A 25,735-nucleotide genomic window follows, 5' to 3' on the forward strand; every position below is an offset into this window, starting at 1 on the left:
TCCACCTCCTCCTCCGAACGACCATCCGTGGGCATGGCGCCATCAGTCGGTAGCTCTAGGCACAGCAGCAGTGCCGTCGCTAAGCGACAGCAGGCGGTGCTCAAACTGCTGAGCCTAGGCGATAAAAGGCACACCGCCCAAGAACTATTACAGGGCATCACGGCGCAGACTGATCTGTGGCTGGCACCGCTGAACCTGAAGCCAGGCATGGTTGTGTGTGACAACGGCCGTAACCTGGTGGCGGCTCTGCAACTCGGCAGACTGACACATGTGCCATGCCTGGCCCATGTGTTAAATCTGATAGTTCAGCGTTTCCTCAAGACATACCCCAATCTGTCTGATTTGCTCACGAAGGTGCGCCGCATCTGTGCGCATTTCAGGAAGTCCAGCACAGATGCTGCCACTCTCAGGGCAGCGCAGCGCCGCCTCCAACTGCCCGCTCACCGACTGTTGTGCGACGTGCCCACGAGGTGGAATTCAACACTGACCATGTTATCCAGAGTTTACCAGCAGCGCCGAGCGATTGTAGACTGCCAGATGTCAACTTCCACCAGAACTGGTAGTCAGGTCAGTCAGCTTCCTCAAGTCTACAATGAGGAGTGGACGTGGATGTCTGATATCTGTCAGGTGCTGAGTAACTTTGAGGAGTCAACACAGATGGTCAGTGGCGATGCCGCCATCATCAGCCTCACCATCCCGCTGCTTGGCCTGTTGAAAAACTCTCTGGTCAGCATGAAGTCGGAAGCTTTGCGCTCCTCACAAGAGACGGGGGGAAGAAGATTCCCTTGTTGATAGCCAAAGCACCCTTAGGTCTGTTTCTCAGCGCATATCGGAGGAGGTGGAGGTGGAGGAGGATGAGGAGGAAGAGGAGGAGAATGTTGGCGAGACACAAGAGGGGACCATTGTTGAGTCCTTCACTGTTGAGCGTGTATGGGCAGAAGAAGAGGAGTTGGAGGAGGAGGAAATGGACAGTCAGGCCAGTGAGGGGAGTGAATTCTTACGCGTTGGTACTCTGGCGCATATGGCAGATTTCATGCTAGGCTGCCTATCCCGTGACCCTCGCGTTCAAAGAATTTATTCCAGCACCGATTACTGGGTGTTCACTCTCCTGGACCCACGGTACAAGCAAAATCTTTCCACTCTCATCCCTGGAGAGGAAAGGAGTGTGAGAATGCATGAATACCAGCAGGCCCTGGTGCACAAGCTGAAACAGTATTTCCCTTCTGACAGCGCTAGCGGCAGAGTGCGTAGTTATGCGGGACAAGTAGCGAGGGAGAGTAGGCGAGCAGGCAGCTTGTCCAGCACTGGCAAGGGTACGCTTTACAAGGCTTTTGCCAGCTTTATGTCACCCCAGCAAGACACTGTCACCTGTCCCCAGTCTCGGCAGAGTAGGGCTGATCTTTACAGAAAGATGGTGAGGGAGTACGTAGCTGACCATACCATCGTCCTAAATGATCACACAGCTCCCTACAACTACTGGGTTTCAAAGCTGGACATGTGGCACGAACAGGCGCTGTACGCCTTGGAGGTTCTTGCCTGCCCTGCCGCTAGCGTCTTGTCCGAGCGGGTTTTCAGTGCAGCTGGTGGCATCATCACCGATAAGCGTACACGCCTGTCGACTGACAGCGCTGACAGGCTGACGCTTATCAAGATGAATAAAGCCTGGATTTCTCCTAATTTCCAATCTCCACCAGGTGAAGGAAGCTCAACCTGAATAATTTATCCACTCCTCCTCATTTTCCTCCTTCTCCTCCTCTTTGTACAGTAAAGCAGAGGAAACTGGCTATTTTTTGACAGGGCCCACTGGCTCTAGCTATAGTACTTTATGCATTTAATTTTTATGGAGGGCCACCGACCTGCTCCTCTGTTTTAAACAATTTTTGGGAGTGCCACATACAGGCACTCAATCTATTCAATTTTTCTGGAGGGCCACCTACCTGCTCCTCTGGTTTGAAAACTTTTTTGGACTGCCACATACAGGCACTCAATCTATTCCATTTTTCTGGAGGGCCACCTACCTGCTCTTCTGGTTTGAAAACTTTTTTGGACTGCCACATACAGGCACTCAATCTATTCCATTTTTCTGGAGGGCCACCTACCTGCTCCTCTGGTTTGAAAACTTTTTTGGACTGCCACATACAGGCACTATCCAAATTGAATTGTCTCCATAGCAGCCTCCACACGTTGTCTCCATTGCTACCTCCAAAAGTCGTCCATATAGCTGCCTCCATACATCGTCCCTTTATCAAACGAGGTGTGTCAGGCCGAAATTTGGGTTGTTTTCATGGATTCCACATCAAAGTTGTTAACTTTGTCGCCACCCTGCTGTGTTATCCACAAAATACACTGGCAAACTTTTACCATTTACGGATATTATTTCAGCGCTTCTTGCGCATCTGTTTACATTCCCTTCACCCGCCATATCCTAAACTTATAAGAACGCTACTACACTTGATCTTATACAAAAGGTTCTTAGAAGTGCTGTTTGGGGAGTAGCCTAGAGACAGGGGCTTGGACTGGCGAAAGCTCGCCTGGCAGCGGAGCGCCAGCTCCATGCCAAGAACCAACTAACATAGTTTTAACTGCAGCACCTTTAATCTACTACTAGTTCACTGCCTCCATACATGGCCGCCTTATCAAACGTGCTGTGTCAGGCAGAATTTTGGGTTGTTTTCATGGCTTCCACAACAAACTTGTTAACTTTGTCGCCACCCTGCTGTGTAATCCTCAAAATATACTGGCAAACTTTTACCATTTACGGATATTATTTCAGCGCTTCTTGCGCATCTGTTTACATTCCCCTCACCCGCCATATTCCAAACTTATAAGAACGCTACTACACTTAACTTGGTGCAGGCTGGGACCGAGTCTGACCCTGGGGCTGGTCATATACTGCCGATGCAGAGGATTGCGGGGCCTACCTCGGTCCAGGTGTTTCAGGCCTACTATGCCTCCTCCTCCTCCCACCCCTCCTCCACCTCCTCCTCCTCCGAATTACCATCCGTGGGCATGGCGCCATCAGTCGGTAGCTCTAGGCACAGCAGCAGTGCCGTCGCTAAGCGACAGCAGGCGGTGCTCAAACTGCTGAGCCTAGGTGATAAAAGGCACACCGCCCAAGAGCTATTACAGGGCATTCCACATCAAACTTGTTAACTTTGTCGCCACCGTGCTGTGTAAGCCACAAAATATACTGGAAAACTTTTTTCATTTACGGATATTATTTCAGCGCTTCTTGCGCAGATGTTTACATTCCCCTCACCCGCCATATCCCAAACTTATAAGAACGCTACTACACTTGATCTTATACAAAAGGTTCTTAGAAGTGCTGTTTGGGGAGTAGCCTAGAGACAGGGGCTTGGATTGGCGAAAGCTCGCCTGGCAGCGGAGCGCCAGCTCCATGCCAAGATCCAACTAACATAGTTTTAACTGCAGCACCTTTAATCTACTACTAGTTCACTGCCTCCATACATGGTCCCCTTATCAAACGAGCTGTGTCAGGCAGAATTTTGGATTGTTTTCATGGATTCCATATCAAAGTTGTTAACTTTGTCGCCACCCTGCTGTGTAATCCACAAAATATACTGGCAAACTTTTATCATGTACCGATATTATTTGAGCGCTTCTTGCTCACCTCCTTTGGTTCCTCTCTGCCACCCATTGGTTTGAAGCCTGAGTCCATTTAGGGTATGTTGCCATGACACTCTCTAGCCTGCCGCTGCTGCCGCTGCCTCTGCATGCCGTCCCCTATAGTGTCAGGGTCAATTATTGGATGTTTTAGATGCTATCTAGCCTCATTCGGTCACTCTGTCATGGCCATGCTGTTGCCCATAATTTTGGCATAATGGTGCGATTAAGCAGCCTCAGAGGCATCCATGCATGCTGCCCCTGCTGTTTCCTGTCCATTTCCGTGGTGTTTCCATCCTTTTCTGAGGTTCCCAGGTGTTTGGCCAAGCTTCCCTGTGCAGAGCCTTGGTCCCCTTGAAAAATGCTCGAGTCTCCCATTGACTTCAATGGGGCTCGTTACTCGAAACGAGCACTCGAGCATCGGGAAAAGTTCGTCTCGAATAACGAGTACCCGAGCATTTTAGTGCTCGCTCGTCTCTAAAGACAACATTACTGCCCAAATTTTGAACAATAATTGCAGATTTGTTGCCAAAAGAGCCACTACATTGGGTAATAAGTTGTCTCCCAGTGTCTTTTTCTCAGAGTCTGCCCCTGTTCACACATGGCTAAAAAACAAAGGAAATTATCCATGTGGTGAAATAAGATGCAGTATGTGCCGCCATATAAACAATGGCTCCTCATTTACCTCTTGTTCTAACCACTTGTTCTAACATTGGGGCTCATTTCCTAAGGGTCCGAACGCCGCACTTACGTCGGGTTTCCCGAATATTTCTGTTTTGTGCCAAATATTCAATATTCAAAATTACAAAGAACTAGCCTTTGGTAGAAAGGTTTTGCAGGCTGTAGTCCTTACCTAAAGGAGTTATTTGATAAATCTCCAGGTGGGGCCCTCATGGGGGATGCTATGGAAAATAAGAATTATTCTCACCGTTAATTTGGTTTCCATTACGGCCCATGTATTTTTCTCACCCTCAGAATGTGCTATGATGACCAATTGTAGCAAATATCGTGTGTATGTGAAATTAACATGCAATAAAAAGGCGTTGCATCCACTGCCGGAGTAATTATTTGGTAGTCACTGGAGTATGGATACACAGGTATGGGGAATTTAACCTCTCTGCTTCCTGTCCCTACAGAGGTCACGGGGTCATCCTCCAGGTGGGGCTGTCATGGTCGACTAATGGAAACTGAATTAACAGTGAGAATAATTCTCATTTTTTATTTACTCGACAACTTCCCTAGCTACTTTCTTCTCATTCATAAAGCATATTTCTAGTGTGGAGGGGAGTCCCTAAAATAGACAATACTTAATGTTAGATAAGAGGGCATAGTACACAGAAACTGTACATTTTTAGTAATTGATAACTTTTCTCTAATGGCATTGACCATGCCAGTGCTGCTATTCTGATATGCTCGGAGATACACTATAAATGTGACATGCTGAAGTTTATGTGTCTCCAGGGTCAGAGACACAGATTATGTGTCTCCAGCAGTGGGCAATTCGGTATTTGCATGGCCGCACGATTCGCCCACTATGTGTGGGTCTGGGTAACCATCTACACAGAGAACCAAGTGGTAGCCGGTAGACTTGTGTCTATGGCAGGAAGGAACAACGTGCTCCTGCTCTGCCATAGACTGCAGAGCACACGGTATATCAGAGTCCCGGGCTCAGTTACGCAACACATTGCGATGCCAGAGGTCTGACACCCAAAAGAGGATGAGGGAGTACAGTTTTATCGGGGGCTGTATAATATGTATTACTGGGGGACTGGATATGGAGATATATATTTTACACACACAGGCAGTCCAAGATAGGTTCCATAGGTATCTTCTTAAGTTAAATTTTTTATGCAAGTCAAAACTGTATATTTTATCATAAAATTCTTTTTGTCCCAGTGACAATTGGAGTTTCATATATTACTGGGGGAGTTGTATAATCTATATAATGTATTACTGTGGGAGCTGTGTATATGTGTATGGAATACTGGGGAACACTGGACTTGCTCCCCATTCTTGAAGCTCATACATGATCACAAAAACCACACGTTATATTAGATGCACCATATACAGTATATGCCCCAAATGCCACATGTTCAGTTTACATTTTGTGCAAAGGTTGAGAAAGATAATTTTCACAGAATGGTTACAATTGATGACAATCAAATTCCTCTCACCAACATCATTTTTCATAGCATTTATAACCATCAAATAAAGAAAATACTACCCATAATGATTTGACTTACCCGAGGTCTTTGGGTTTCATATAAGTGGCTATTCTTTCAGGGTGATTCAGTTAAATTTTGGAAGATGACCGCATTTTCATATTCCAAAAGAAGCTCAACGACTGGAAATACATTTTCACACTGCATAGTTCTCCCCACAATTTAGTGACTCACAGAAACGCCCCTCCCTAAAATAAATTATGTATTCTATACAAATGTAAGGGGGTTTCCAAATTCTGGTTGTAGTGTATAGTTCATAATGTATATACTCTTGTACTTTCAATTTTCCATAATAAAACACATTCCAGTAAATACAAGTTTAGTTGCACAACTCGAAACTTCTTTATGTTGTGTCCTAGTGCCCAAACTTTTCACACAGTGCGGAGGACCTTAGTACATTGCCTACGTTTCTACATAAAGGGGAACCCAAGCACAGCAAAGGTTTCTGTTTCTTGTTAGTTCAATGAACTTCTAGTTTTTGGTTTGTAATACTGATGATACAAATAAATAAGTAAAGAATTATTATTTAGCATAGTGCCTACAGATTACACAGCGCTGCACAAAGCATGTCAAATTGGTCCCTGCCCCCATGGGGCTCACAATCTAAACTACTGATTACAACTCCACCATAAGTGGCTGCTTTCATATACAATGGCCCACATTTATCAAAGTGTTTGCACCAGTTTTCTATCTGACTTTGCACTAGAATGTGCAAACAGCTTGCACATGTATTTATAAGGCATCTGCACCAATATTGTGTCGCGGTCAAAGTGTACTAAAAAAATTGGTGCATTCTGTCAGAGCAGCGCAGGGGCCGCCAGATTCATGAAGAACATGCACCACAATTTGCCAAACACTGCGCACTCTGCAGTTTTGCTAAATGTAGGCCAGTATATAAGGGAATGCAACACTTACCACACTTTACCACTTCATTGCGCCATTCCTCCGATCATGTGCAAATTTATGAATGCCCCCCCCCACACAACCTGCTCCCAAACACTTAACCAATTAACACAAGAATAGAAAACAAACTGCAATACCCACTAAAAAAAAAAAAAAAAAAAAAAAAAAAAAACCTTCAAATGGTGTGCAATAATCCAACTGTGTACCAGCTGGTATAGAGAAAAGAACAAATGGTTTATAAAAAAAAAAAAAAATTGGATAAATGCACTACCACATCCCATTACAATAAAACATATTTTCGGCATACATTATAAAAGAAAGTAAGAAGATTTTCTTGGGAGTACAATATAAAATGATGGAACCATACAGAACCAGGCGCTCCATATAATATTGCATATAATGAGAACGCCTGGGCCCAGGCCAATCAGTGAGTGTTGTACTTGCACTCACAGGCATATGTCTATTAATATGGATTAGTGTACATCTGTACCAATCACATGTTTTTCCACTTACCTCGTGTTTCTACGGTTTGCCCTATTTTCCATATACATAGTCCAAAATTGGAGAATACAAAGCATCTCAACTGAACATAAGTTTCTCTCCGATTTATGGTTGAATATATACTCACAACTATCAATTTCCTTCACAATCGGCGCTTAAAATGACTCCAACAGCACGCTGAAATTTTACCACCCCCGGGGTTGTAAATATAATTATATTGCCTTCCATGTGCTGTGTTCACAGCTGACTAATGATGCGGCTGTAGTATACCGTGGCGCTGTTCTTGGAATTAAATTGCAGCATATGACTCTATAGTACTAGAGGTTGTTGGGGTTTCTTGTACAAGCCTTTACCATGGCACCTTTACTTTACAAACAAACTCAAGCTACACGTTCATGAATCCAAATGGTAGCTGTGAGGGGAGATAAAATAGTTATTCTTAAAGGAAACCTACCACATGTGATAGTAGGTGTAAGCTGCAAATACCGAGCACCAGCTCAGGGTGAGCTGGTGCCGGGGCTTATTTTTGTTAGTGTCATAAGAGCTGAGCCCTCTTCATACACAGGTGGTCAGTACTGGTTTAAAAAAATAATAGAAATTTAAAATAAAATCTAGAACTGATATAAAATGGAATAAACAATAAAAATCAAAAATGCGACTTTTACACCATTTTACATTACATACAAAATGTAATTAAAAAATTATCACAATTTTGCACAGTTCTCAAAAACCTCAAAATGGTAGCAATGAAAATGTCAGCTCATTTCGCAATGACCCCTAGATGAAGCCGAGTGGTGTCTCATTGAAATGGCCATAGGGTTTTCATTAGGCACAGTGATCCAATTTGTAACACCGGGACAAACATATATCTGACTAGCAGGGCATGCTATAGCGGACTATGCTGCTGTGGACTGCCAGCAGATAAACAAGTTCTCTGCTTGTTGGCTAACAAAACAAACAGCAGGCACATACTTTATCACAGCACCTTGAAGGCAGGGAAGAGAGCTCTCACTGCATGAAGAGTCATTCAACAGCAGCCTTGCTAGAAGTGTGCCTTTGTAACAACTCATGTGTTGGCCCCATGTGTGCTCAGCATTCTGTGCTGGCCCAAAATATAGAGCTTGCTATATCTTTGGCCATAAGAACGTCCATGCAGTACGATCTCCTATGCAGAGCGGAGGGGTAACCAGCGCTCATCCCGCCTCCTCTGCACCACGCCGACGTCGTAGCACGGGCGAGAACACATCCATGTGATTGCACCCCAACTGTGAGGTGATACTTAAGATTACACACCATACAGTTACACAAAGATCGTGAATTACACAGCGAGTTACTCTACAGTGTGTGGTGCCCTACAGTGTGCAAAAACTGCAAACAGGGCAAAGTTTTTGGTTAGAGATGGGATGGGTGAGCACTCTAGTCTTCTGATCCATGATTTATGCGTTTATGGACACAAATTCAGGTGCTTGGTGGGAAAAGATAAAAAATCTCTCAACTTCCTCCCCCAATTAGTAATCAAAATAGAGCTAGGACATTATTTTCAAAGTAATTTTGAAACAGAGCTGGATTTATATTTTTTATTTTGAAGTTTTAATTAGGTATCGTTATGGAATAACCCTGCGGTTTCTCATGAATACAGACATGCTAATGAAGCAAGAAAAGTTACTTTGATTTGCAACCAAGTGAATTAGGCATAAAAAAACCCTAATAAACTAAAGCCATCTCTTAAAATTTACACGGAGAACATGTTGCTTTTGGAGGTTTTTGCGCTTCTATTTCCCTTCGGTCACTTGAATGATGCTTTCATCTGTAATCCGCTCTGAAGTATAATCAATGTCTAGGCATCATGACAGAAAGTTCAACTGTGCACTTTATAAAAAAAACAAAAAAAACAAAAATGGTTAACAAAATTGCACTGCTCTAACCATGCATGGCACTCATCTTCAAAAGGACCTTTCAGAAAATTCAAATACTTGAAAAAGGTCCAATATGGAATTGAAACAATAAAGATGGCTAAAATTACTATTATTTTCTGAGAAAATGTTGTCATTTACTTTTTTCTCTTCACAAAGACATTTCAAAGTTAAAAAAAAAAAAAAAAAATCTTTTCAAACCGAATGATGTAAAATTATATACGTCACAGAACAGAAAATTGGCCTGATCCTGACGTCAGCTAGGTCACAAACGTACGGCACATGGCCTCTTTGTGTCCTGCATGAACATACAGTGGTGTGAACGAAGACTAATGAATAAATTACAAATTATCACCAAGTACCTTCATGTTCTGAATTGTGTCTGTCCAGTCCATCGCTGCAATCTGAGGTATGGCAGTTAACAAAATACTTGTTGCTTTATTGGCATTTTCTTTTAAGGTTTTCAACACTTTATCTACAGAGACCTTAGTAAAGAAAAAGACAAAAGATCCTTTGTACCAAGACAGACAGTTGTGACCTTTGTAAAAATTATGCAGCAATGTAATATATGGTATATTCTATTCTGCAGTTTACAATCCTCACGAAATTTGTCTAAAATATTGTCAGTTCTGAAGTCTTATTATTGGTTGTCTGATAAATGTGAAATGTCAGTCTTAATGTTACTTAAAGGACACCTGTCACCAGGTCTCTGTCACTAGTCCTGTCACTACTACCTGTTGGAGCAGCTCACAAGGATCCCATCCCAGCCTTTATCTAATCAATACATACATTATTCATTGTAAAATCATCTATTTTTTATCATGGTCACATGGTCAGAGGCAGTGATGTCACGCCAGTTACCCCTCCCCTCTCCTCTCCCTGCTCATGTCTGTGTGTAATGTATAGTAAAGCATTGCTAGTGTGTGTGCTGCATCTGCTGACATGCTGCATCCTCCTAATATACAGGTGAGAGACAGACATCAGCTACACATGAATCTGACATGTTCTGCTGTAACATGGCTGCCTGGAGCTGCTGTATCTCTTCTAAACACACACACATAGGCTGCAGGAGGCGTGGCCACCAGCACCAGGAAGCACATCATTATACAGCCTCGCATCATTATACAGGTTGTCAGTCATGCACTGGGGGTGTGGCTGTGCCTCCCACTCATGAATAGAGTGGACAGCTTGAATATGCTAATGCTTCATTGGACATTTCACAGGTCATTTGCATACAGCTTTAGGACCTCATTGCTTAGGTTTACAGGCATGTAGAGGGACAATGAAGGGATAGAGACAATGCTCTCTAATGGCAGTTTATGAAAATATATTTAGTTTAGGGGGGTTATTTTGCATGACGGGTTCTCTTTAACCTTTTGAGCTATTTTTTATTGCAGAAATAAATAGTGCAGATAACCAAAAAAATCTTGTAATATTTGTCATTAAGAAACAGTTGGGCGTTCCCTCTTTCCACTGCAGTGAGAATTCTATGTACCGTGTACAGGACTTCAGAGATAAGGATAGGAGGCTAAAGATCAACTCTTTCCATACACAGATAATATTATTTACTTGATTATTTAGGTCTGCAAGGGAGAAAGAGACAAGCTAATGACTGATGCTAAAGAGTTAACATTTTTCAAACCATAAGACACCACGCCCCCTACAGCCTGTGCGTGTATGAACTACTCCTATACACATGACTGACAGAGTGTATAATGATGTGACACTCCTGGTGCTGGCTATCTCTATACTTTCTGGTGCTGCCGTGACAACAATGCATATAATGCTTTTGCCCTCTGCGGACGATACCATTTCCTGCAAAAGAATGGATATAAATTTATGTTGGTAAAACATAAGGCCCCACATATTCTGACATTCAAAATGCAGTAAAGGTGGTCAAGCAGCAGTTTTCTATGCATTTGTTTTCACCTGTGCTTCTTAAAGACTTATTAGTCTATTATAACAAGAGTTATGTTATTGTTATTTTACGGAAAGTAATGAATCATCAGAAACAACTCAGTACTTACAGCCTCTTCGTGCTCCTTCCAACAATCAAAGTCTGTTGCCATTGCAAGACTTGCATAGCACAGGCCAGCTTCTTTAGCGAGAACTACTTCAGGGACTGTGGTCATGTTAATAACATCAGCTCCCCAAAGCCGAAACATGTGGCTTTCAGCTTTAGAACTGAAGCGTGGGCCTTCTATGGTGATCATTGTTCCTTTAGTGTGGCATTTTATGCCAAGCTTCTTGGCAATATCAATCAAAACCTGCAGGATAAAGGAAAGCATTATGATGCCATACAGAATAAAGCCTGGAATTGTCTACTTCGCTGGAATCTCTAATGGAACTATTACACTCTTTATTATTAAAGAGAAATAAGAAAAAAAAAAAAGGGGGGAAAGAAAAGCTGTTAGGCTATATTTACACAAACGTATGCCAGCACGGCTACAGCCGGGGGGAACATACGTCCGGCACCATGGAGAGGAGGGGTGACCCCTACCCTCTCTATAGCAATCCACTGCACACAGTGCTATAACACAGGGGAAAGATAGGACATGTCTTATCTTTTCCCCGCATATGGGGCGGTACGGTGCAGCACCATATCCCTCCATGCGCCCATGGCCGACCTATGGGGAACGTATGTACGGCCGCAAGCTTGCACCAGTACATACGTCCCCCTATGATTATGGGAATGTAGCCTTAATCAGATATTTTCTTCTTAAAACCAAATCTTTACAAGCAGTACGTAGTAGCAGTGCTTGTGTGGTATATGTAAGCCATCGCTTGGCAGAATTACTCAATTATGGTAAAAACATACAATATTGGAGCCACAATAAGAAGATTTAGTCTTATTGGGAAACCTGTATAGAACACTAGCCATATATCATTTACCTTATAAATAGCAGCTGCTGAGCCGCTGTAATGGATTTAGATGATTTTGTACCCACAGAGTTATGGACTTGCTTGTGTATTAAGGATTACAATAGAATTTTATGCCATTCTACCGACAGAATGTACCTGTAAGTTAACTTGACGCATTCAGGCATACAAGTATGTTAAAGTGATCTTGTGGGCACATATATATGCAGCCTAATGTATGTTGCCTTAATGACGCAAGAACAAAGTTGCCATAACTATCTCTGTTCAGAAGTTATAGGGACCAACATATATTTATATGACTCATGGATCACAAGTCTTAGGCTTCTCTCATTTGAGGCAACATAAAATCAGATATCTGTGGAAGATGTATGTCAATATTGCTATAAGCAGGTACAGACGCAAAAAGTCAGAAATTAAATTTACACTATATTTTAGAATGACTGGCCATGAAGAAAGGTAACACCTAAGAACATGAAACGTCTGAGTCATCAGGAAAAGATAATGTAACCCTTACCTCTCTAGTTTTCCCACAGAAGGGCTCGGCCATAGGAATATGACAAACCCCAGGGAGACACCCGGGTGCACCATCATAAAAGGTCTGCTCTCTTTTTGTGGTCCTGTGAACATAAACATTGTAAAATGATAAAGTTAGAGGGAACCTGTCACCACATTTGCACATATACAGCCAGTAATATGTTCCTATAGAGCTATAATAACTGACTGACACCCGTTTTTTTAGCTAAAAATTGTTCTGTTTACATCCACAGAAATCATCTTTTATCTTATCAATATGTAAGTGACACACTGGCGCTACTTGTTATTTTATATGGTTAAGTGCCATGTAATTATAGACACTGGTGCCTTCGCTGGTACAAGTAGTGTGCCTATCCACTGCTAAAATATTAATTAACCTGAAAAAAAAATCTATTATGTACCTGCGCTGGCTGTAGGAAAATGTTACATTTGAACTTGAGTGCAGGGAACCCCATGTTAGCGCCGTCTATACAATAGTCCGTATATTGGTGTAGATGGCGCTGTACTAACCTGTGTGTGTAGCACCTTCTATTTTCAAGGATAATGTCCAAACGGTTATCCTGTGAGTCACCAAATGTGAGAAGACAAATGAAGACTTGGCGATGCAACTCCTTCGGATAACGAAGGTGATGTCACCGGTTACTCCGCTCAAACAGATTCAGTGAAGCCGCCGGCCGGGGCTTCTGATCTGTCAACACGTGGATTTACAAGGAGCAAGAGCGTTATACAACGCGAACCTCTACTCACAACAGGAGTTGCATCGCCAAGTCTTCATTTGTCTTCTCACATTTGGTGACCCACAGGAGAACCGTTTGGACATTATCCTTGAAAATAGAAGGTGCTACACACACAGGTTAGTACAGTGCCATCTACACCAATATACGGACTATTGTATAGACGGCGCTAACATGGGGTTCCCTGCACTCAAGTTCAAATGTAACATTTTCCTACAGCCAGCGCAGGTACATAATAGATTTTTTCAGATGTTTTATCTTATCACCTTTTAACTGGCATCAGTGGGGTGTGTGTCCTGATCGGCCAGCCCCTCCCATCTAATTCTCCCCATGCATTATGCCTCCCTACTATTCAGCAGTTCATGTCGTTTGACCAGAGTGACATAATCTTAGGTACTTTAGACTCTTAATACTAGAAAACTGTAAACCATGCATGTATCTAACCACATGAAGTCACAGCACCTCTCCATCCTCCATAGAGGCTGCTGTGACTTATGTAATCACATACATGGTGTACAGTTTGCTTTTCTTAGAAGGCTGAGAGACCTGCTATGATGTCACTTTTGTCACATGTCATGAATGTAACACAAGCCACCGTGTAAAAAGACTGACACAATATTTCCCATCTGTATATATAGCTTTATATGCCTGTAGTTGAATATTAGCAGACGGTCCCCAAGTACAAGGATAAGAGATTTGAAGAGACACAGCTGTCAGTCAGCATAATGGGGTGTGGTTCACAGGTATCTGACTATTCTCCTCTCTCAGGCTGCCAGAAATGAGTCACAAAAGCTAATTTGCATATCAGAAAATGGCTGTAATTAAGGTACAGTGCCCCACTGGCAGCTAATTTTAGATGACATGGGGACGACTTGTAACCCTTTATCAGCAGGCATTTTTAGTCAGGGTGGTCAAACCTTGTTGACACGTCCTCTTTAAATAACAATTATTCCACATCTGCAGCACCAAACCCTGATCTGACACTTAACCACAGTCATGTAGAAAGGGAAATCACAACACATGTGTGATCACTCCTGGGGTCCAGTGACTTCCATGGAACTGATGAACCAGTGCTGAGGAATTTATAGTGACTAGGCATTTGCAAAACCTTTGCATTTAAAATGGAAATTTCCTAGTGGAAAATCCCCTGTCATGAGCACAGGTCATTTCATAAATTCACAATGACATCTAGTGGTAAGAAAAGAGTTTGCTTCATAACTTTTGAAGTCCCTTGCCATTTCAAAACGCCAGTCTAAAGATAGAGCTATCTTATGACCAGAAGGGGCAGGACATGATACAGTTTCTAATATCCACATCCAAATCTACCACCAGGATGAAGGACTGTATGCAAATTAGCCTGAGGGGCTCCAGGCTCAATTAACTCCTGTGGAGCCTGGAGCCCCTCAGGCTCATTTGCATACAGTCCTTCATCCTGGTGGTAGATGCCCTTTAATTCAAGTTATAGGAGATGAATGTCTCTTTCAAACTGCATATCCCTATAGAAGTCTAAATATAATGTAAAGGAGCAGTAAGAGGGGGGGGGGGGAGACTGTTGTTCATCTTCTTAAAGCAGCTAGGGGTAGTAAATGTTCTTATTCTTACCTGTCAATGAACTGGTCAATTACGACAATATCTCCAGGCTGGATCTCCTCTCTCAGTGATCCACAGGCTGTGGTCACCAAAATGTGAGTGCAGCCTTCCATCTTTAACGCCCAAATATTAGCACGGAAGTTAACATTTGTCGGAGCTATTGTATGCTGCCTACCATGTCTGTAATATAGACACCATGTAGATGTTAGAGGGAAGAAAAAAAAAAAAAGCACATAAATTGAAGTTGTATAAGAGGGTTTTCACAGCAGATTCCTAAATATGACAGATTTAACCCCTTAACGCTGAAGCCACTTTTCACCTTCCTGACACGGCCCATTTTTTAAAATCTGACATGTGTCTATCTAAGTGGTTATAACTTTGGAACGCTTTAACATATCCAGTTGATTTTGAGACTGTTTTTTTGTGACACATTGTACTTAATGTTGGTCGAGAAATTTAATCAATATATTTAGTATTTATTTATGAAATAAATGGAAATTTGCCCAAAATTTTGAAAAAAAACTATGTTTTCAAAATTCAAAATTTTCTACTTTTTGGAAAGTTGGTTATATCACTAAAATAACTTGATAACTAACATTTTCCATATGTCTGCTTTAACTTGGCATCATTTTTCAAACATCTTTTCCTTTTTTAGGATGTTAGGAGGCTTATAACTTTAGGTGCAATTTTTCAGATTTTCACGAAAATCATCAAAACCTACTTTTGGAGGGTCAGTTTAGTTAGAAGTGACTTTATAAGGCCTACATGATAGAAACCCCCCACAAATGACACCATTTTAGAAACTACACCCCTCAAAATGTTCAAAACAACGTTTGGGAATTTTGTTAACCCTATGAGCGTTTCATGAGGGTGAAAGATAAATGAAAGTGAAATTACAGAAATGTAATTTTATCTTACTATAGATTCATTGAACACTAAAATTTGCACCTTCACAATGGGTTAAAAAGGAAAATGCATTTTACAATGTTGAGGGCAATTCCTCCTGAGTATGCCAATACCCATTTTGTCACTGTACCCTGCTGTACGGGCACAGGGGGGCACTTGGAATGGAAAGAGCGTTGTTTCGTTTTTGCAGGGCAAATATGGCTGAAAACGTTTTCATGTGTCAGGATGCATTTGGAGAGCCATAGTGGTACCAAAACAGAGGAAAGCCCCAACAAGAGACACCATTCTGGAAAGTACACCCCTTGGAGAGTTTAGCAAGGTGTAATTTGTGTATTTGCCCCAACAGGTGTTTGATTCAATTAGGCCCCAAAAGGGAAAAAAGGTGAAAATTTTCTCAAAAAAGTCACTTTTACCCCAAATTTTTGTAAGCCACAAGGGATAAAAGATGAAACAACCCCATAAATGTGTAAAACTATTTCTCCTAAGCACAGAACTGCACCACTTTTGCATATAAAGTGTTGTATGGGTGCACAGTAGGGCTCAGAAGGGAAAGAGGGGCTTTGGCCTTTTAGAAGCCAGATTTGACAATCATCCTTTACAAGTGTCAGGATGCATTTGGAGAGCCCTAGTGGTACCAAAACAGAGGGGAACCCCAACAAGTGTCACCATTTTGGAAAGTGCACCCTTTGGAGAATTTAGCAAGGTGTAATATGTGTATTTTCCCCCACAGGTGTTTGCTTCAATTAGGTCCCTAAAAGGAAAAAGGTGAACATTTTCCCAAAAAAGTCACTTTTACGGCTAATTTTTGTATCCCATACGGCATTAAAGAGGAAACAACCCCAAAAAATGTGTACTAGCATTTCTCCCGAGTATAAAATTGCCCCACACATGCAAATAAAATGTTGTATGGGTACGCAGTGAAGCTCAGAAGGGAAAGAGGGGCGTTGGCCTTTTAGAAGCCAAATTTGACAAACATCCTTTACATGTGTCAGGATGCATTTAGAGAGCCGTAGTGGTACCAAAACAGAGGGGAACCCCAACAAGTGTCACCATTTTGGAAAGCACACCCCTTAGAGAATTTAGCAAGGTGTAATATGAGTATTTGTCCATAAAGGTGTTTGATTTAATTAGGGCTTAAATAGAACAGAGGTGAACATTTTCTTATAAAGGTCATTTTACTCCTAATTTTTTATAGCCACAAGGGATAAAAAAAAAATGTAATAACCCCCCAAAATGTGTAAAGCTATTTCTCTCGAGTGTAGAAGTACCCCACATGTGTATATAAAATGTTTTATGGGCGCACAGTAAAAGGAAAGGGGGAGGTTTGCCTTTTAGAAGCCAAATTTGAAAGAAATGTTTGACATGCATTTGGAGAACCCTAGTGGTATAAAACAGATAAGGATCCGAAAAGTGACCCTAATTTTTGAATGCACACCCCTTAGAGAGTTTTGCAATGTGTTATATATGTATTTGCCCCTATAGGTGAATGATCCAATTAGGCCCTAAACATTAAAAAGGTGAAAATTTTCCTATAAATGTCACTTTACTCCTAATTTTTGTAAGCCACAAGGGATAATATATTAAATAACCCCGAAAAAGGTGTAAATCTATTTCTCCCGAGTGTAGAAGTACCCCACATGTGCATATAAAATGCTTTATGGGCGCACCGTAGAGGAAAAGAGGGATGTTTGTCTTTTAGAGGCCAAATTTTACAGAAATCCTTCACATGTGTCAGGATGCATTTGGAGAGCCGTAGTGGTACCAAAGCAGAGGAAAACCCGAAAAGTGACCCTAATTGTTGAATGTACACCCCTTGGGGAATATAGCAAGGTGTAATATGTGGTGTAGTGTAATACACGTGGTGAAATGAGCATTTTGAACATACAGGTGGTTTCCAAATATGATGTGCAATGGAGTCCAAGATGCATTGATGAGCCAATAGCACCGATCATGAACTGGGGGGGGAGGGCGGGGGGACGTAACCATTCTGTTCCATGGGGCAGGATGGATGGCTTTCAGGATCAGCCGCCATCTTGCCCCGATCAATGTGTCTGAATTGTGTTGGCAAGTCACTACCCGCCGCACCGTTCTATTACAACGCGCGTTGGGAATAGGCTATACAATCTTTATTTTTTAAGCAATTTAGACAAATAAGGGGTTATTTTTTGCGAGACGAGATGCACCTTTATTTTAGAGGGTGTTTAGCTTATCGAAGCAATTTTATTAACTTTTTCCGTGTGGAGGAAAATAAAATCATCAATTCTTGTTTTGGATTTTTAGCATTTTTTTGGGGGGGGTGTTCACTGTAGCATAACAATAATATATTATCTTTATTCTACGGATCACTACGATTACGGTGATACCTCATTTATATAGTTTTATTTATATTTGTCCAATTTTATTGAAGGAAAACTAGAATAGAAAAAATAGCATTTGTTTTAGTATTGCCATTTTTATAGCAGCATAACTATAGTATTTTTTGGTTTACGGAGCTGGTTGTAAGCTTATTATTTGCGTGACAAGTTGTTCTTTTCAGTGGTATCATTTTGGCGCTTGTAACTTTTTCGGATCACTTTTTAGAACATTTTTTGTAAAGCAATTTGATAAAAAGTTTTAATTTTTGGCAAGTTTTTGGGGTTTTTTTTTTACCACGTTCACCTAGAGGGTCCAATTATGATTAGGATTTATTGTACAGATTGTTACGGACCCGGCGATACCAAATAAGTGTTTTTTTTTTTGTGATTTAGTGTTTTTTTATACTTTATTACTTGTGTACAGGGAAATGTGGTGTTTGGGGGGGACTTTCACTTTCTTTTATTATTTATTTTTATTTAAAAAAACCTTAATTTATTGTTTTAACTTTTTTTTTACAGTTAATGGCATCTAAGCTTGAACAAGTGATCTTCTGATCACTTGTTCAAGCTATTTTACAGGTTACACAGTGCAATACAGATGTATTGCACTGTGTAATGTAGTGTCTTACAGCCGGGTCCTGCCAGGAGGCACGGACCCGGCTTCCGGATCAAGATCGCGCAGCCCCGGGCACCGGCAGTCCCGGGGCTGCGATCGGAGCAGCGGACCCCACCGGTAAGCGCCGCGGGGGGGTCCGATTCAACTTATATTAGATTTAAATGCGCGACCGCGACGTGTTAGGGGTTAACACCCGCGATCTGAGAAATCTCCGATCGCGGGTGTTAGAGGCAGGTGTCGGCTATAATATATAGCTGACACCCGCAGCTTCTGGCGCCGGCTCCGTTCAGGAGCCGGTGCCAGAAGCTTGACGTAATAATACTGCATTTTGCGGGAACGCACCTCCCGCCATGCAGTACTATTACGTCAAATGTCGGGAAGGGGTTAAAAGTTCACAAGCATCATTATCACTGTCAAGTCATTGCTTTAATAGCAAATTTTGGTGCTAGTCAGGTTTTAAATATTTTACATAATACTCCTATATTACTAGCCAAAACAGATAAAAAAAAAAAAAATCAGTAATATGGTAGTTTTAAACACTGGTCACATAATTAGTTAAAACTCCTCACAACAATACTCTGAAATAGGCACTAGATGTTGTCCATAATTCCTGGTGTGACCACTGTGTATCAGTCTTCATAGAATGCTAGATGTCCCTCCTTTCATGCAAATACTCCAAAAAATGTTCTTAGGTTAACGATGAGTTACCTGGTCGACAATAGTTTTAGCACAGCTGGAGAGAGCCTGTCACAACAACTCCAACATTACCTACAAGTGCTGAAATTAGAATAACTGCAAAAATTATGTTTTTTTTTTCAGTAATTCAATACAAAAGTTGTTACAAGTTTTACTCTGTTTGTAATGACTTTTTGCTGATATTCTAATTTATTGAAAAACACCTGTATATCATACTGCTGGCTTCTTCCTAGCCGAGATCCATCCTGGTATATCAGCCCTTCTTATAAAAATTATCTTCAGCTGTAATGGGTGGCACCTCCTTGTTGTGACATCAGCTAAGGGAATTAACACCAGAGCAGTCCCATAATGCTGAGTTCTCTCTACTACTAGTTCTACCACACAATACACCTATGCACTGTTACACAGACAGACCTATTATCTAATACAGCCTTATGACTATTACACACACCAACTTCTATGATGCATGTGTCAGCCAAGCTGTTCAGCAGATGATATCACTCTTCCCTCATCCCAGGACAGTGGGGGAAGAGGAGGAATACAGAGAAGATTTATCACACAGAAGTAAATAGCCACTACTGTGCTGATCCAATACCCTTATCTCTCTCTCACTAACTGGACTATAGCCTTGTCAAAGCCTAGAGAGAAATTGGTGGTGTGGAAGGAAGGCTTATGTATGATAATTCTTTATTAAACTTAAAGGGGTATTCTAGTCTGGACATTCACATCCAGATTCATTAATCTGCCATATATAAAGATTTCTTCAATTAGATGTTATTAAAAAAAATGTTCCTGTGTGAAGATAATTTCTCATAAATGTAGTCATATGGTTCCTTAGAAACAAGACTGTGTCCCTGGATACGGCCACCTCTGCTGGAGGGATTGCACAAAGAGAAAAGTTTTGAAATGTCCGGGAGTTCCTGCAGATCCCACAGCCGTCCTGTGGTAATGAACGCTGAAACCAGGTGGTCAGGCAGGACTCTATAGCGCATGTCTGGCCACCGCTGCCAAAATGTGAGGTGGTCGTATCTGAGGAAGCCATCTCGTTTCTAAGGGACAACATGACCACATTTATGAGAAATTATCTTCACACGGGAACTTTTTTTTCAATAACATCCAACTGAAGAAATGTTAACATATGGCAAATGAATAAAATTAAATTTAAATGCCCAGATGGGAATATCCCTTTAACAGCTGCAGGGGAAGGAGGTGGACTGTGTGTAGGAACATGAGAGCAAGGTGTAGACAGAGCAGACATGATTGAGGTGCTTCCTGTAATCACCGAGCAGAGACCAGAACTAGCTCAGTACATAGCCTCATCCACTAACCCTTCTGTGGCCCATGCAGACCATAGACTGCATCTCCTGTCCCCTCCTCTTTCACTCTACAGATCCTTCTTAGCAACCAGAATGCCAAGCTGATGGGAGAGGGCTGAGATAGGATGATAGATAAACAGCTAAAAAATAAGGTGATGAATGTATATTGAAAAATGTAAATGTTGTTTTTCAGCAATTGAAGCTATAGAAAAAAACTTTACAGTTACACTTTGTGCAAGAATCTGTCCTTAGCTTTTACACCACCAAACTAACAGCTCCTCGAGGAATAAATGAATAAAATAACAACATCATCATGACTTAAGGATCACCAGGCACTAAACTAGCAGCACCCTCAAGTAGGGTCTGAAATGTCTTTTATAGCTTCTTGTATGTTAAATCTCACTCATTAACCAATAAAAATCATAGGCAAATGGGAAAAAAAAGAGCTCAGGAGAGCCTAAGAGGAGTCATGCTGGGAGGCTGAAGGAGAAGCGCCTCTCCAGATGGCAAGATCATGTTTCGTACCTAGAATCATGCTTTTGACATCCTCATAATAGATATGAATCTCCTCTTTAAATTTGTGATTCTCAGGTAAGTCTGTATCTTGCTTACACAAGCCTTATGCGATTAAAAATATTATTTCTAGTTGCTATAGAACTGAAGATATGGGCCTCCAGAAGTGACTCTTCTCTGCTCATTTGCTTAGGAGGATGTATTTTTTTTTCTTTTTATTAGGGTTAATTGGGCAAGTTTTAACTTGATGGTGAGAATTCTAGAAAGAGTATTTAATTAACAAACAGTTAAGTGAGGAGTAATTGTGAAGTCTATGGTTACCTTGCAAGAAGCACACAGTCGACATTTTTAATTTTTCCAAGAACCAAAGCATCTGATGGCTATACAAGAAGGAAAAAAATGGTTAATGTTATAACAGCAAAATAATATAGTATATATAAAGTCATATGTCAACAGAAACATATACCCAGGATATTTTTTTTAACTGGTAATGAGTGGAGCTGGAAGTATTTAGCACAGTCTGTTTTGTAACGGAAGTCCCTACAAGTGAATGAGTCGGTTTCTGTAGTACGCAGAGACAGCCTCGACAGATCACCTAGTAGTAAGACCACAGAATAGGGCCATAGGTGCGGATTGGTGGGGGTCTCACTGATAAGACCCCCTACAGATCACAAGAATGGGTGGTCCGATGTACCCGTCAGACCCCCTCGTCACTCCCAGAGGAGAGCAGAGCAGCCAGTCGAGCATGGCCAGGCTGCCTCGTTCATCTTTACGGAGCTGACGAAGATTTTCGACCCCATGTGGATCGACAAATATCCTGTGCATAGGGCCTACCTGGTTTCGTGGGAAAATCCCTTTAAGGCTACATCCCTCCATACAATTCTATGGGCTCACGTTGCTGTACGGGAGTGCTACGGTGCAGCATGTCCTATCTTTCTATGTAATACGGCGCCGTGCACTGTGTATTCCTATGGTGAGGGGCGGGGGTGAGCTTCGCTCATTCCCTGCTCCTCTCCGCAGCACTGACGTATGCCCGCCGTACTACGGTACAGCCGGCATACATCGTGTGAATGTAGCCTAAGAATGAAATATCTACACCGTACACAAACACGCACATATAAAATATATATATTTGATTTAGGAATAATCATGTACTCATTTTAGCAGCAGGCATATTAATATACACAAGACTCCCTCAGATGAAAGGTTATTTGCAGGAATTTTGGCCACAAAAAAATTAAGATCTAGGAGGTGATCCTACCAGTAATGGACAGCTCCCCCCCCTCCCCATGACGGTGCATTCACAGATGTCTGTGAGTTTCCATTAAGCGCATGTCTTTATGTAAAAAAAAATGCACATACTTTGCCAAACGGAGTTTCCACATACTTTTCGGTTCTTCCTTCTAAAATATCAGGGTCATCCAATCCAGAGCCACCGATTATTCCAACCTATAGCATAGGATGTGAAAAAGTTTAAGGGGTTTTCCAATATACTTATTCTCCATATGAAGAGAAGATGAAGTGCGTTTCATCATTGGGGGTCTGACCACTTGGATCCCCACGTGCAAATGGCAAGTACTTATTTTTAAAAGTGTGCAAGAGCACCCCCCCCCCCTTCCACTGTGATGAAACTGCAGTGAGATTATAGCATATAGCAATATGGTAATTTTTTTTAACCCCTTAAGGACGCAGGGTTTTTCCGCTCATCTCTCGCTCTCCACCTTCAAAAATCCATAACTTTTTCATTTTTATGTGTACAGAGCTGTGTGAGGGCTTATTTTGTGCGTAACAAATTTTACTTTCCTGTATTGTTATTTATTTTAACATGCCGTGTACTGCGAAGCTGAAAAAAATTCCAAATGTGGAAAAATTGAAAAAAACGTTCTTGTGGGCTCAGTTTTTTAGACTTTGACGGTGCACTCAAAATAACACCTCAGCTTTATTCTTTGGTTCGGTACGATCGCGGTGATACCAAATTTATATAGGTTTTATTGTGTTTTAATACATTTTCAAAAATTAAACAACTTTGGTGCATGGAGATGTGTGAGGTGTCATTTTTTGCAAAATGAGCCGACGCTTTCATTGCTACCATTTTGAGGTCTGTGCGACATTTTGATAATTTTTTATGTGATGTAAAAAGGTGTAAAAGTCGCATTTTGGACATTTGGGGGCCATTTCCCGCCTCGGAGGTCACCGCCGGCCGTAACTGTTTATATATTTTGATAGATCGGGCATTTTGGGACGCGGCAATACCTAATGTGTCTGTGATTTTTACTGTTTATTATGTTTTATATCAGTTCTAGGGAAAGGGGGGTGATTTGAATTTTTAATATTTTATAAATTTTTTTTATTTTTTAAACTTTTTTTTTCTTTTTTTCCCCACTATTTCTTAGACCATCTAGGGTACATTAACCCTAGATGGTCAGATCGCTCCTACCATATACTGCAATACTTCTGTATTGCAATATATGGCACTTTTGCAGCTCATTCATTACAATGAGCCACTGGCTCATTGTAACGAATCTGCAGAAACCATTAAGCCTTGGGTAAAACGAAGACCCGAGGCTACCATGGCAACCGATCGCCGCCCCCCAATGACGTTCGGGGGCGCGGCAATCGCAATAAAGATGGCGCCACCGTCCTTTAAATGCCGCCGGCGACGGAGAGGTTAATAGCCGCAATCGGTGCAAGCACCGACCACGGTTATTAGCTGTGGGGGTTTTCTGCAATATGCAAAAAACCCCCACCTTTGTAAGAAGAGGACTCAGCCCGTGAGCCCTCTTCATACATTCCCTATACCTCTGCGCCGTAGAGTTACGGCGCAGAGCGTTAAGGGGTTAAAGAAAATCTGTCACCTATAAAAACTGCCCTAGGAGCTGCTTACTAAAGTAAACAGCTCCTAGTGCTAAAACAGATGCAGCTGTGCTAGCTTTATCAGAAACCGCAAAAACTACCGCACTGTACACTAGAAACGCTGCCTCTTCCCCGGACCGCCCTGCCCACTCTATAGGCCAGCGGTGACTGCCCTAAATACGCCCCCTCATGGATATGATGGAACGCTTCCATCGCAGCAGTGTTTGTAAGCGTTAGCGGAGGTTTCCAATAACGCTAGCAGTGTAACACTGCTGCGTCTGTTTTAGCACTAGGAGGTGCATACTCTAGTAAGTGGCTCCTAGTGCTGTTTTCACAGGTGACAGGTCCTCTTTAAGGCGTGTTGCTCCTTGTTTTGGCTTTATTAGCGCAGAAACGTGTAATAGTCATAGGCCACGGAGCTCATAAGGGCTATGGTGACACCCTAGTAGCCCCTGCAGAAAATGAGCATATTATTAAATAACGTTTGTTGGGACAAAGGTGGCCACACCACAAAAGTATATAAAACACGCCATCTGTATCATGCTGCACTGGGGAATCTCGCTCTAGGTCTACTTCTGTAAGTAGAGTCCAAGTGGTATCAACACTATTAACCCTTTAGATGCCGCAGGATCATCTAAGCATTTGAAGGTTGTGGTGTTAACCCCAACTACACCCAAAATCCCTGAGAACAGACTTGGATCCACAACTGCTGCAGTTAATACCGTTTATATGCCCTAAAACAAGACCAATCCACCCTGCAAAAAAACAAACCATCCTATTAGCCACATTGACTACCAAATAAAAAAACTTCTGGGCCTTCCAATATAACAACATAAATTGAAATGGCTGAAGCAATCAGGTCCTAGCAGACTGGTCAATGAGAAGTTAGAAGGCACCAGGAAGTAGTGAATCCGGTAACGTTACTGCAGCACTGCCAAGGACGGAGGTACACGCCCCCACCTCACACCATACATATCTATATACACCACTCTCCCTAGTACGGCTTATCAGTGCTCAGGGCGGGAGGAGGTGATATCCCAGGAGTGTGCACGGCTACAAGGTACCCACCTTTACAGGCTGTGCAGCAGCAGCCATGGCTTACATCAATAGGGGGCGGGGTCACATGCACGTGTCGCTCTACGGCTGCAGAGTAAAAGACGTTCGATGACGTAATGCTCGGGGGGCGGGACCAGGCGCCAGAGTTGGAGAATGACGGAAGGTGGTTAGTGCAGCGTGTTCTGCAGAGCTGTACCGGAGCGCTCCACCGATTGCCACACGTCATATATATATGTGTATATGATGCTGTGTGTATACAGTAGTCACCTAGAAGAGCTTAGGCACCGTTCTCACTTGTGTTCTGCTGGTTCCGCTCTCCCTTCCGTTATCAAATTCGAAAAAATGCAGGCAGTCTATTTTACTGCTATTATAATGGAATTGCGATAGAAGTCAATGAGGTAAAGAGACTAGCGGAGTTTTTGAGAAATAGATTTTGAGGGTGGAGAGGGAGGTGCGAGGGCGTGCATAATTGGCAGCCCGGAGCATCAGATCTCTGTGTTCTGTGTTTCTACTTACAAGTTTCT

General features: G+C 42.1%; 1 protein-coding gene across 1 annotated transcript; it reads right to left on the minus strand.

The window, feature by feature from the left end:
* Positions 1 to 8,813: 8,813 nt before the first annotated feature.
* Positions 8,814 to 25,375, minus strand: MTAP (methylthioadenosine phosphorylase). Its single transcript, XM_072153469.1, has 8 exons — positions 25,224 to 25,375; positions 22,665 to 22,751; positions 21,624 to 21,682; positions 14,914 to 15,081; positions 12,558 to 12,660; positions 11,191 to 11,430; positions 9,526 to 9,648; positions 8,814 to 9,119 (listed from the first exon to the last, which is right to left on the minus strand). The coding sequence occupies exons 1-8, from the start codon at positions 25,248 to 25,250 to the stop codon at positions 9,081 to 9,083; spliced, it is 846 nt and encodes a 281-aa protein (XP_072009570.1). The 5' UTR covers positions 25,251 to 25,375; the 3' UTR covers positions 8,814 to 9,080.
* Between the last annotated feature and the right edge of the window lie 360 nt (positions 25,376 to 25,735).

The sequence above is a fragment of the Engystomops pustulosus genome, chromosome 1, assembly GCF_040894005.1.
Source record: "Engystomops pustulosus chromosome 1, aEngPut4.maternal, whole genome shotgun sequence".
In the NCBI taxonomy this organism is placed as follows: Eukaryota; Metazoa; Chordata; class Amphibia; order Anura; family Leptodactylidae; genus Engystomops; species Engystomops pustulosus.

Bases quoted from the DNA above. Each gene is read 5' to 3' on its own strand.
- MTAP (XM_072153469.1), bottom strand. From the start codon at position 25,250: ATGGCTGCTGCTGCACAGCCTGTAAAG. The intron at 11,431-12,557 runs GTAAGGGTTACA...TTTATCCTGCAG, and splicing joins TCTGTGGGAAAACTAGAGAG to GTTTTGATTGATATTGCCAA. The intron at 9,649-11,190 runs GTAAGTACTGAG...TTCTTTACTAAG, and splicing joins GGAAGGAGCACGAAGAGGCT to GTCTCTGTAGATAAAGTGTT.